The sequence below is a fragment of the Gekko japonicus genome, unplaced genomic scaffold (assembly GCF_001447785.1).
Source record: "Gekko japonicus isolate JY-2015 unplaced genomic scaffold, Gekko_japonicus_V1.1 scaffold361, whole genome shotgun sequence".
Classification (NCBI taxonomy): domain Eukaryota; kingdom Metazoa; phylum Chordata; class Lepidosauria; order Squamata; family Gekkonidae; genus Gekko; species Gekko japonicus.
Window position 1 is genome coordinate 90,385 of NW_015174852.1, and position 13,358 is coordinate 103,742.

At 50.2% G+C, this 13,358-nt stretch overlaps 1 protein-coding gene across 2 annotated transcripts in view; it reads left to right on the forward strand.

Annotated features, from left to right (window-relative positions):
- The window catches only part of LYSMD4 (LysM, putative peptidoglycan-binding, domain containing 4), a 13,652-nt gene extending 625 nt beyond the window's left edge, over positions 1-13,027 (forward strand). The window contains exons 1-3 of one of the 2 annotated variants that reach the window (XM_015424549.1): positions 4,993-5,037; positions 6,698-6,985; positions 11,891-13,027. In XM_015424549.1, coding sequence (XP_015280035.1) covers positions 6,713-6,985; positions 11,891-12,478 — 861 coding nt within the window. In that variant the 5' untranslated portion in view covers positions 4,993-5,037; positions 6,698-6,712 and the 3' untranslated portion in view covers positions 12,479-13,027. Of the gene's footprint in view, positions 1-4,992; positions 5,038-6,697; positions 6,986-11,890 lie in introns of those variants that run through there. The other variant, XM_015424547.1, reaches the window with a different exon arrangement.
- Positions 13,028-13,358: the final 331 nt, after the last annotated feature.

Sequence of the window (13,358 nt, forward strand, 5' to 3'; positions counted from 1 at the left end):
GGAGAGCGGTTGGGGGGGGGGGGAGTTTCCAGCTCCAGCGCCTGCCAGCCCGAGCGGGCGATGCTTGGCTGGATGGACCTGTCGCGTGGACTGGCAGTTTGGGGTGCTTTAGAACTGCTGCAGGAGACGGGGATTCTGAGCAGGGACGTTGTGGCTCAGTGGAGGAGCGTTTGCTTTGCAGGCAGGCAGGTCCCAGGTTCAATCCCTGGCATCTCCTGTTAAAAAAAGGTCTGGCAGTAGGTGAAGTGAAGGGGCCTCCGCCTGAGAGAGCCGCTGCCAGTCTGAGTGGGCAATACTGGCCTTGATGGACTGATGGTCTGGCTCAGAGTAAGGTGGGTTTATGAACTCATTGTGTTGTACTGGAGAGGGGCCGGTGGCTCAGTGGCAGAGTGTCTGGCAGGGCTCTTTTTGTAGAAAAAGCCCAGCAGGAACTCATTAGCATAATAGGCCACACCCAACAGCAGGAACTCATTAGCCTATTGGGCCACACCCCTGACAGCACAGCTCATTGGCACATTAGGCCGCACCCCCATGTTGCCAGAAATGTGGTCATCCAGCCACACCCACCTTTTGCTTGTTATTCTGTTTACCTTGTTTGTTGTCAAAACCCAGGGCTTTTTTTGTAGCAGGAACTCCTTTGCATGTTAGGCCACACACCCCTGATGTAGCCAATCCTAATCAGTTTCTGCTGCTGGGTGTGGCCTATTGTGCTAATGAGTTCCTGCTGGGCGTGGCCAACTCGGGAGCCAGCCGGAACTCCGTTCCTGTGCGTTCCTGCCCCAAAATAGCCCTGCTGCTTGGCATGCAGAAGGTCCCTGGTTCAGTCTCCAGCATTTCCACTTTAAGGGATCGGGTATTGTGTGATGTGAAAGACCCCCAGCCCCGAGACCCTGGAGAGCTGCTGCCAGTCTGAGTAGGCAATACTGACTTTGATGGACCGATTCAGTAGAATGCAGCTTCATGTGTTCAGCGCTGCACCAAGACGAAAAGGCATTTTACTTTTTAAAACTTTTAGACAGTCTCTCCTGGCTCTGAATCTAACCCTGCAAAAGCAACCTTTGATCCCCATGTTCCTTGGTTTATTGAGATATTCTGGTTCAAGATACACGTCAGCTGCTGGTAAAACAATTCATAAGGCTCTTAACCCTTCATTAGTATTACTTTTGGTCAGGGCTATTTTTGGGCAGGAGCGCACAGGAACGGAGTTCCGGCTGGCTTCAGAGTTGGCCACGCCCACTAAGGCCAAAACCTCTCCATGCGTGGCTACATAGGGAAGGCCTCCAAGGCGGGCGGGCCGGGGGGGGGGTTGGAAGGATTGGGGAGGCTTTTAAATGCCTCCCCATGCCTTCCCCGGCCTGTCAAAGGGCCAGTTTAAACTGCCTTCCCTTCGAGGGGGGGGGGCCTTGCCCAGGCTTGAAGCTGGGGAGTGTGGGGGTGTGGCCTAATATGCTAATGTGCTGCACTGTCAGGGGTGTGGCCTAGTATGCTAATGAGTTTCTGCTGTTGGATGCGGCCTGTTAAGCTAATGAGTTCCTGCTGGGCTTTTTCTACAAAAAAAAGCCCTGCTTTTGGTACTGGCATAGCTTGTTTTGTGGGGTTATCGCAGGAATCCCCAACCTTTCAGAGCCTGCAGGCACCCTTGAAATTCTGACACACGGTGCTGGGCATAACCACAAAATGGCTGCCGCCGGAGGCGGAGCCACGCACACAGAAGACGCACAACTACAGGGGAGAACTCGGGTAATCTTTATAAAATGCACTGGGAAAGAGGAGTGAGGGTGAGTAGACCCAATGCAGTCGTGGCAGGCTGGCACCTGCCGCTGAAACAACTTTATTTTAATCTGCATGGCAAATTGAATCTCCAGAGGCCAATCAGAAGCCCAGGTGGGTAAGACCCCCTCCCCACCTGGCCCCCCCACTGGCCCCATGGCGCTCAATGAGTCCCACTTTGGGGACCCCCGCGTTATCAGGTTCTTGTTGAAAAAGTGGCTGCATTCACAGTGGCAGGGCCCCATAATCCCTTAAGACGCTGAGCTGCAGACCAGAAGGTCTGTAGCTCGGCAGTTGAAGACCCGAGTGTGCCGCGTGACGGAGTGAGCTCCCGTCTCTAGTTCCAGCTCCTGCCAACCTAGCAGTTCGAAAGCAAGAAATTGCAAGTAGATAAATAGGTACCACTTTGGTGTTTAGTCATGCCGACCACATGACCACGGAAACGTCTTCGGACAGCGCTGGCTCTTCAGCTTGGAAACGGAGATGAGCACCGCCGCCCTAGAGTCAGATTCGACTGGCTTTCGAGCACGGGAAACCTTTACCTTGTAATCCCTTAACCCAAACTGGCTGCTGCAATATCTTATGATTATTCCCCAATGCTTTCCTGTTGCTGAACAGTGTTGTAAAATGATGAACACCAGGATGGAAGGCAGGAGCAAGCTACGGTGTATTCTGCTCTATTCTCTTCTACACCATGCTTGAGTAAACCTGGAGGGCCAAGAGCTTTCACGCTTTCTTCCCAAATTAATATGAGCGCTGGTTAAAATAACTGCACCGCACACCAGGAACCAGTTTGGCTAAGGTGTTCACAAGCGTGTGTTTTCCACATCCTTACTGCGCTGCTGTTTTTTGGGATCCTGAGGGGGGAAGCCCTACTGTTAAACCAGCCAGAAGGCTCTAAGACAGTGATGGCGAACCTTTTAGAGACCGAGTGCCCAAACTGCGACCCAAAACCCACTTATTTATCGAAAAGTGCCAACATGGCAATTTAACTTGAATACTGAGGTTTTACTTTAGAAAAAACAACTCGTACATTAACTTAAGTTGATCCAAACAAAGTAAGGGAAGCAATCCCAAGTGCTTTCGTTTACTTAAAATTATTTGTCAGAGAATGCGACACTTGAATGATGGTCTGGGCCTGGTTGAGGTGATGGCACGCGTGCCCACAGAGAGGGCTCTGAGTGCCACCTCTGGCACCCGTGCCATAGGTTCGCCACCACTGCTCTAAGAGATGGATCTTTTATCTTAATTGGGCAAACTCTGAAAACTGGCGTTTCTTCATGATGAAACCAACTGAAAAGTAGATTTCGATGGGCAGCTGTGTTGGTATGAAGCAACAGAACAAAGTTTTGAGCCCAGTGGGACCTTTACGACCAACAAAGTTTATTTTATAGGCTTCCATGTGCACGCACACAAAAGCTTATACCCAGAATTAAGCTTTGTTGGTCTCAATGAGAGCCAGTTTGTTGGTCTCAAAGAGAGCCAGTTTGGTGTAGTGGTTCAGTGCACGGACTCTAATCTGGGAGAACCGGGTTTGATTCCCCACTCTTCCCTGTGCAGCTGCTGGTGTGACCTTGGGTCAGTCACAAGCTCTGGCACAGCTGTCCCTGAAAGAGCAGTTTGTGTCAGAGCTCTCTCAGCCCCACCCACCTCACAGGGTGTCTGTTGTGGGGAGGGGAAGGGAAAGGAGTTTGTAAGCCGCTCTGAGACTCCAAGTGAAGGGCGGGGTATGAATCCAATCTCTTCTTCTTCTTCTTCTTCAATGCTGCCACTGGACTCCAACTGAAAAGTAGCAGCTTTAAAAGGGGGATTGGACAGATTCACAGAGAGGCCCATCAGTGGCTGACTAAAGGGGACCTCCAAAAACAGAGAACACCAGTGTTCCCTCTAAGCTGAGTCAGTGTGAGCTAGCTCACAGATGTTTAGCCTCCGGCTCACACATTTTCATCTCCGGTCAGGAAGGAGGGCTCCAGAGCAAACTAATTTATGCAGCAGCCCAATCGCTAACTCACCACTTTCATGCCGGTAGCTCCCAAAGTAGGATTTTCGCTCACAAGACCCCACAGCTTAGAGGGAACATTGGAGACAACCTGTCCTGGAATCCCGGTACTGCGAGGTAAGATCATGAGGAGACCTTGTCCTCTGTGCCTGGTTTGTTGGCCATGCATGGAATAGGGTGCTGGATTAGGTGGACCGCTGGTCTGGTTAAACAGACTCCTGGCAAGGAAAGGGTATTACCCTTGTAACAGGCAAGGCTAAGGGGGTGATACTGGATGCGTCATTACCTTGTGGAGGCTCAGGTCACCGCAATTGCCAAATCAGCTTTTCCCCACCTACTGCAGGTGCGGCAGCTGGTTCCACATCTTTCCACCCGCGACTTGGCTACAGGGATCCGTGCAACAATCTCTTCCCAATTGGACTACTGTAACTTGCTCTATGCGGGACTGCCCTTGTATCAGATCTGGAGATTGCAGCTGGTGCAGAATGCAGCGGCACGTGTGCAGACCGTGATGTCTTTGCGGGCACACCTTCAGCCTGTGCTCCACGAACTGCACTGGCTGCCGATAGAATTCTGGGTCTGTTTCAAGGCGCTGGTGCTTACCTTTAAGGCCTTGAGCAGCCAGGGACCAACATCGTTACGGGACCCCCTCTCCCCATATGTGCCCCTTTGAACCTTGCACTCCTTAGATCAGCATTTACTGGTGTTCCCCGGCCCAAAAGACATCCATCTGGCCTCAACCGGGGCCTTTTCAGCCCTGGCCCCAACCTGGTGGAATGAACTCCCACTAGAGATGAAGAAGAGGAAGAGATTGGATTTATACCCCGCCCTTCACTACCCAGGGGAGTCTCAGAGCGGCTTAGAAACTCCTTCCCCTTCCCCTCCCCACAACAGACACCCTGTGAGGTCGGTGGGGCTGAGAGAACTCTTGACAGAAACTGCTGTGCCGGAGTTATGGCTTGCCCAAGGTCATCCAGCCAGGTGCAAGTGGAGGAGTGGGGAATCAAACCCGGTTGTCCCAGATTAGAGTCCGCGCACTTAACCACGACACCAAACTGGCTCTCACGACACCAAACTGGATCAGGTCCCTGAGGGACTTTTTACAGTTCCGCAGGGCCTGCAAGATGGAGCTCTTCCGCCAGACGTTTGGTAGCAGACATCAAATATCATCTGGCCTCTCCTGTTGCCACTCTGTTACCATCTGTATCATCGATCATGGTCTTCAGTTTTCGAGGACGCAGAATGATAATCGCCTTGGTTTATGCAAGGTAGGGGCACTTACAATCCGGAATCCCTTATGGGATTTAGCCCTTTCTGCTTCTAATTGTTTAACACCATTGTGATGTGGTCTGGCCACCATCATTTAAGGGTTAAGTTTGCAGTTTTAATCTTGATTGTATTGTTTTACATGAATGTTGTAACCCACCCTGAGCCCACTTGTGGGGAAGGTGGGATAGAAATTGAACCAACCAACCAAACAGTACTTTGAGAATACTTTGCCGAAAGGCCGTTTTACACACATTGGTAGGATACGATTTGAGACAAAGGGGGAAAGGGAAGCAAGTGGGGTGGGTTTACCCTGCTGGTAAGTTGCAGTAGTTTCCCATGTCAAGTGGCGGCAGTCTTATGGCGACCCCTCGTAGGGTTTTCAAGGAAAGAGACCTTCAGAGGTGGCTTCGCCATTGCCTGCCTCTGCGTAGCAACCCTGGTCTTCCTCGGTGATCTCCCATCCAAGCAGCATCCAGGGCCGACCCTGCTTAGCTTCCAAAAACAGCATTAAAAACGTAAAGGTTTCCCTTGCTTGAAAGCCAGTCGAATCCGACTCTAGGGTTGCGGTGCTCATGTCTGTTTCAAAGCCGAAGAGCCAGCGCTGTCCGAAGACATTTCCGTGGTCATGTGGCCGACATGACTAAACGCCAAGGCGCACGGAACGCTGTTACCTTCCCACCGAAGTGGTACCTATTTATCTACTTGCAGTTTCTTGCTTTCGAACTGCTAGGTTGGCAGGAGCTGGAACTAGAGACGGGAGCTCACTCCTTCATGCGGCACACTCGGGTCTCGAACTGCTGAACTACCGACCTTCCACAGCCTGCAGTTCAGCGTCTTAACCACTTGAGCCACCGCAGCTCCTAAAATCAGCATTACAACATTGTATTAAAAAAAGGTAAAGGTTCCCTTGCTTGAAAGCCAGTCGAATCCGACTCTAGGGTTGCAGTGCTCATCTCCGTTTCAAAGCCGAAGAGCCAGCGCTGTCCGAAGACGTTTCCGTGGTCATGTGGCTGGCATGACTAAACACCAAGGCGCACGGAACGCTGTTACCTTCCCACCGAAGTGGTACCTATTTATCTACTTGCAATTTCTTGCTTTCGAACTGCTAGGTTGGCAGGAGCTGGAACTAGAGACGGGAGCTCACTCCTTCATGCGGCACACTCGGGTCTCGAACTGCTGAACTACCGACCTTCCACAGCCTGCAGTTCAGCGTCTTAACCACTTGAGCCACTTGTATTAGGTTAAGCCAAATAAAATGCCAGTAAGAGAAATGGCTTTTTAGTACACTGAATGCTAGAAATGATGAACAGAGGAGAGATCATGGGCTGAGCTATACAATCATAGAATGTTAGAGTTGGAAGGGATCTTGCAGGTCATCTAGTCCAACCCCCTGCACTCTGCAGGAGCATAGCCGAAAGATAGCCCTACATACCTACAACATACCTGAAAGAGGGTCATCCAGCCTCTGCTTGAAAACATCCAGCGAAACGTACAGGAAAGTGTACACGATGGGTATTGAGGAGTTTTAGGTCGCACAGTAAACCAGCTTGCCTAGCCAGGACAGGTGTGTTCAGTCTGATTTGACTATTCTTGCAATGTCCAGTTACCGCTAAGTTTTTATGAGCAATAGAAAAAACAACAAGCCGTTTTCTCTTGCAGAGGCCGGCGTAAACAATGAGGCTAAATGAGCGCTTGGCAAGGCCCTTTCAAGCCCCCGCCGCCACCCGAAGATTCCCAGGTAGCCAAGTGGCCTGGTTCAGAAACGGGCCATCCGATCTGGAGGACTCCTCAGAGGAGGAGCTGGACGTCATGGAACTGCGAGCCAGGGGGAGAGAACCACAGAGGAGCGACGCTGGCCGCCATAAAGCCGGAGATGTGGTGCTGCTGGAAAGAGAAGTGGCCGAAGACGACAGTTTGAATAAGCTGGCCCTCCAGTACGGCTGTCAAGTAAGAAGCAGCTTTGCCTCTGTTTTCAGCCACAGACTGAACAGGCCTAAACGTTCAGGGCGTTACAGACTCAGGGAAGCCACTCTGGTTTGTCCGGTTCACCCGCAGCAAGACAGCGTCTGGTCACAGGGCTGGGACTCAGTGGGAAAAGCCACTCCCAGGTGCCGTGACCTAGATCTTTGTGCAGTCGAGGTGTCACCAGTCCCTTCAGATGACCAAGCACTCAAAGAATTAAAAAAAACAAAGGACTGTCATTGGTGGGAGGGACAAAAGCAAAAAACAGTGAGAGGAACAAAAAACCCCCCACACCCCAGTTTGAAATTTAGTGAGAACAATATGAAAAATCAGTCAGAGCGAGAGATGTAAAATGTCTGGAGACTTTAAGGGTTTTGGATATTTTTAAAGTGCAAGTTTTGGGGAAATCTGAATTATAGGTGACTAGGAGTTTTGGGAAGAAATACAACGGGATCTAGAAGGAAGCTGCAGATGAGTGTCCCGACTGTGGCTGGTGGGGCGGCAGAGGGAAGCGGAAAACGGAGGGAGGCAAGCCATGTTTCTTTACATAAGAACGTAAGAGACGCCAATGTTGGATCAGGCCAAAGGCCCATCCAGTCCAACACTCTGTGTCACACAGTGGCCAGAAATACCAGGTGCCATCAGGAGGTCCACCAGTGGGGCCAGGACATTAGAAGCCCTCCCACTGTTGACCCCCCCCCAAGCACCAAGAAGACAGAGCATCACTTGCCCCAGAGCCCCTATCTATACCTTGTGGCTAACAGCCACTGATGGACCTCTGCTCCATATGCTTATCTAATTCCCTTTTGAAGCTGTCCATGCTTGTAGCCGCCACCACTTCCTTCTGCTTAGCTATAAGGCAGGGCTGTCTCGAGTCCTTTTGCTGCCCCAAGTGGGTAGAATGGGAGGACAGCCTCATGGTAACAGAGATGGTTCTCTCCACCTCTGACTTATTTTTTGAGGGGGAGGAGGGTGTTATGCAGTCACAGCTAAGGTAGAAAAGCACCTCCTCCTGTGCCATGTTTTCTGGGTTCCAAGGGTCTGGAAAGTAGTTCCATTGCCGATTACACGGTTGCCAACTCTGGGTTGGGAAATACCTGTAGATTTGCGGGGTAGAGCCTGGGGAGGGCAGGATTTTGGGTGGGGAGGGTCCTCAGCAGGGTATAATGCCATAGAATCCACTGCCCAAAGCAGCCATTGTCTCCAGGAGAACTGATCTGGGTCATCTGGACATCAGTTTTAATAGCTGGAGATCTCCAGGTGCCGCCTGGAGGTTGGCTTATGTTAATTTGGGGCTATGCAGTCACAGCTAAGGTAGAAAAGCACCTCCTCCAGTGCCATGTTTTCTGGGTTCCAAGGGTCTGGAAAGTGGTACCATAGCCAATTACACGGTTGCCAACTCTGGGTTGGGAAATACCTGTAGATTTGGGGGGTAGAGCCTGGGGAGGGCAGGATTTTGGGTGGGGAGGGACCTCAGCAGGGTATAATGCCATAGAATCTACTGCCCAAAGCAGCCATTGTCTCCAAGAGAACTGATCTGGGTCAACTGGACATCAGTTTTAACAGCTGAAGGAAGCCCTGACTGCTACGTCACATTGGCTGTCATACGGGGGCCACCTCAGCAGCATATAAGGACACAGAGTCCACCATTTTCTCCAGGGGAACTGATCTCTGCCATCTGGAAAGCAGTTGTAATTCTGAGTGATCTTCAGCCCTCACCTGGAGATTTGCAACCATGGTTTCCCCCAACAGACACTAAGGGGAAATTTATTTTGGGGGGGGGGAGGAAGAGCAAACTGTTTAGAATGTTAGAGGGAAAGGCCAGTGAGGCCGCACATGCAAATGACCTCTGTGTTCCGAGGCAAAGGCGAATCAGGCTTCATTGAAGATGTTCATTAATAGAATTAGCCAGTAGAATTCATGTTCAGGGGCAGTTTTTAAATAACTGGGGGGGGAGGGGAGGGCTGGTAGCTTGCTGCCCTACTTGAGAACTCAGAAGCATTTTGTTGGGCTTCTGTTGGAAACAGAAAACGAGGCTAGATGGACGCTGGGTTTAATGCAGCAAGCCAACTGCAGAGCTCCTACCCTGCTTGGGTTGGCAGGGAGCGGCTGTCTCAGCCTGGGGGTCCCAAACAGCAACCCCTAATGAGCACCATGGGAGAGACCACCTAGACCGTATGGAGGTTTGACTTGGGAGGGATGGCCAACTCCATCTCTGTGTGTACTCGGGCTTCTGTTTCTTCTGTCCCCTTTTGCTCATTTCTCGCTCAGCCCCACAGTTGCTGGACTGCACTTTAGGGGCACGCGTCTCCTGTTAATGAGTTTCATCATAAAGCTTTCCAGTGCCAGAAACAACAAAAGCAATCCCACAAAGCGACCGGCTTGGGACTAGTTATACTGAAGTACAGTTGAAGTCAGTTAGACCAATTCCAGGGTGGGCTTCGGAACACCTTCTGAAAGACGGCCGAGGAAGCCTTCCTCTTGGTGCGCCCTGACAACTAGACTGCTGTGTCAGCTGGGAGAGCAAGGTTTCCTAAACACCATTTGTCTTCTTTTGGAAGATTGGGGCAGGGCTGTTTTTGGGTAGGAATGCTCAGGAACGGAGTTCCGGCTGGCTCCTGAGTTGGCCCCGCCCAGCAGGAACTCATTAGCATAATAGGCCACACCCAACAGCAAGAACTCATTCGGATTGGCTACATTTGGGGTGTGTGGCCTAACATGCAAAGGGGTTCCTGCTACAAAAAAAGCCCTGGGTTTTGACAACAAACAAGGTAAACAGAATAAGAAGGGAAAGGTGGGTGTGGCTGGATGGCCACACTTCTGGTAACATGGGGGTGTGGCCTAATGTGCTAATGAGTGGTGCTGGCAGGGTGTGGCCTAATAGGCTAATGAGTTTTGCTGTTGAGTGTGGCCTATTATGCTAATGAGTTCCTGCTTGGCTTTTTCTACAAAAAGAGCCCTGGATTGGGGGTACGTGGTTTGGACAGAAGAGCCTCTGCTTCGTATGCAGAAGGTTCCAGGTCCAGTCCCCAGCCTCTCCAGCGGAAAGATCACGGTCACTTGCCGATGTGGAAGACCTCGGCCAGAGAACTTGGGAGAGCTGCTGCCAGTCTGAGTAGGCAATACTGACCTTGAGAGACAAAGGGTCTGATTCGGTAGAAGGCCGCTCATGTATGTTCAAGGGGGGTGCGAAAGAACTGAGGCCCTGGAGAGCCGCGGCCGGTCTGAGTAGACAACGCTGACCTTGACGCTCTGGTGATCTGATTCCGTATAAGGCCGCTTCATCTAGTCATCTGATGAATTTAAAGGGAAAGGAAGGCTCAGATTTTTGGAGAATTGAATGTCCTGCTTTGATTTTTGGAGAATTGAATGTCCTGCTTTGATTTTTGGAGAATTGAATGTCCTGCTTTCCCCAAATTTTGCCGGTAGGTTGTCCCACCCCCCCTTCATACATTGTGACCCTAGCTAGGAACACAGGTGATTAGCACCAGAACCCCTGTAAGCCGCTCTGAGACCCTAGCCATGGGACAACAGCGGGATATCAAGTCTAATGTAAATAAATAAAAAATAAATAAATCTAGTCATCGGATGGATTTAAAGGGAAAGGAAGGCTCAGATTTTTGGAGAATTGAATGTCCTGCTTCATCTAGTCATTTGATGGATTTAAAGGGAAAGGAAGGCTCAGATTTTTGGAGAATTGAATGTCCTGCTATATTCAACACCCACCCCACCCCAGCCAATGAGTTAGATCCTAAGGGACACTAGCAAGAGCTCTCCTTAAGGGAGCTCTTGTCTCCCCAGTTTGTGTAGTGACACCCTGAACTGGAAAAACTGCTCATGGAGGTTGGAGGAGCTCCAGGAACCATGTATGATATTGGGGTGGGGGGGGGTGGGAGCTGCAATTGGAAGGGGGAAATCCGTGGGAAAATCAGAGCCTCTCTCCCCACATGTCTTTTATGAGCAATTTTGTTTTTTGCTCATGCGAGGGCATGTTTGAATGTGAGCTGTTTTTAGGGAGGGAAATTGCACGCAGTTTCCCCAAATTTTGGAGGAGTTTATGCTCCCCGTTTTTTTAAAAAAAGCCATTAAATCATCACTAGGTGTTTAAATTAAAATGTGAAATATATTGAAGAACAGTATTCAAGAGGTGGAAGAAAGTCTAACATCCTCAGAATTAGAAGTTGGTGGGGTTTTCGATTCTCCCTATAGGAGGTGACTAGAATTTGGCAGGCGTTTAGCTAAACATGCGGTGCGCAGAAGTGAAGACAGCTCTCTAAAAATCGCCGTGAGCACTAGCAAAACTACACATTGTTTCAGTTGGTCAACTTCATTATAGTAATTCTGCACACCAATGCAAAACGTCCCCCAAATCAGTGCACAGTAAGATCCTGAAAGTAAACTTTGGGCCACAATTCAGAAATGGCATGTATTATGTGGTCAATATTAAACTGTCTCTGCAGAGGCGGATTGGCACAGGGAATGGTTGTGTGGGATTGTAAACCGGTGGTTGAGCCTGAATAAAACTTCAGCCCTTTCACTTTTCAGCCCTTTCAGGTGTCTGGAAGTAACCCTTTGGCCTTTGCCATTGTTTGCTAGATTACTAGACGGCGAGAACATGATTGCTACTCGCTGAGTATTTCAGTAGAATAACGGCCACATATTTTTCTGTATCGCCTTGAGTAAGAGGGCTAGAGCCCTGATTGTTTATGAGAAGTTGAAAGTTCCGGAAAGAATCCCGGAATACCCTTGGAGAGCTCCAGACGTCTCCACGGCGACAGACGCTGTACATCGCCCTATCTTACTTGGGGTGATGGTGGTGCCATTTCTATACAATGTGGGGAGAAAGCACTTACTCCGGTAATGGATTTTTCCATTTTCTAAATTCTTCAGGTTGCAGATATCAAGAGGATCAACAACTTCATCCGGGAGCAGGACTTGTACGCTCTAAAATCAATCAAGATTCCCGTTAAGGTCAACGGCATTTTAACTGAGACAATCGAAATGTCTTTGGCTCCACAGAGCTCTGGCTTGCTACCCACTGAGCTGCCTGGATCTTCAGGCGCAGGGAGCATCTCTGCAGACGGCGAGCAAATCGATCAGTATTTCCGAGGGATTGACCAGAATATTGAAGAAGCGGCGCAGGCCGAAACTTGCTTCAGCCCAGACTATTACATTGAAACGCCAAACGGGTCGCCTCCAGAGCCGAAAGAGCCCAGCAGTGGAGCAGACTGTGGGATCCAGTGGTGGAACGCTGTCATTGTGATGCTTTTGGTAGGGATTGTTTTACCCGTGTTTTATATCGTTTACTTCAAAACGCAAGCGTCAGGAGTGGCTGCCCACGCCTCCAACACCACCGTTTCTGTCAACGGCTCGTCGCGTGGATCGGCGACAGGCGTCTCAGTATCCGTTTTGGGGGCTGGCCACCCGCCCACCTCGCATGCCCCTAAAACAAAAGCGGTCATCTTGCCAGGTGAATGACTTCTCACGCCAGAAAAGAGTTGCGAAGAGGCTCGTAAGTGGGCGGAACGGAACTCGAAAAAAAGATGCTGAGGAGAAATAGGACTCCCGAGGCCCAGCAAGACAGGCAGCGCCACTGCCATGTATTTAAACACAGTTCTGTCCCAATCAGGTAGAAAAGAAAAAATGAGGGTTTACCACCCTTCTAACAGCAAAAGTGGGTGTCTATCAGCTGTCCTGCATCTCTTTCTCACAAACACAATTCCTTTTGGTTGTTAAAATGGGATACCACCCTACCGCACTTCTGTTTCTGTGCCATCGGGCCAAACCACTGTTTAAACAATCAGATTTACCACTGTTGTCTCTGGTTTGTTTCTCATTGCCTCTTTTCAGTCATTTCTGGCTGAAGAGGAGGCTCACACCATGCTTCGAAAAACTGAAACTAATTGTTTAAGAGGCGGTTTATTAAAACCCCTCTTTCGCCATAACGGGGCCTGCCTATCAAGTCTGTGTTTACATACATTGCAGCCACCTGCCTCTGTGTGTGTGTGTGTGTGTGTTTTTAATAGAACACGGATTGATCTTGAAGATCTACCAGCATTTAGAAGTATCGTCCAAGGGCACGGAAGGGTTGTTTTTTTGGAAAGAGGGCTCACACCCCTTGCCCCAGAGCCAGTTTGGTGTAGTGGTTAAGTGTGCGGACTCTAATCTGGGAGAACCGGGTTTGATTCCCTTTCCTCCACTTGCACCTAGCTGGATGACCTTGGGCAAGCCGTAGTTCTGATAAGAGCGGCCTTGAAAAACAGCAGTTTCTGTCAAGAGCTCTCTCAGCCCCACCTCCCTCACAGGGTGTCTGTTGTGGGGAGGGGAAGGGAAGGGAGTTTGCAAGCCGCTCGAAGAC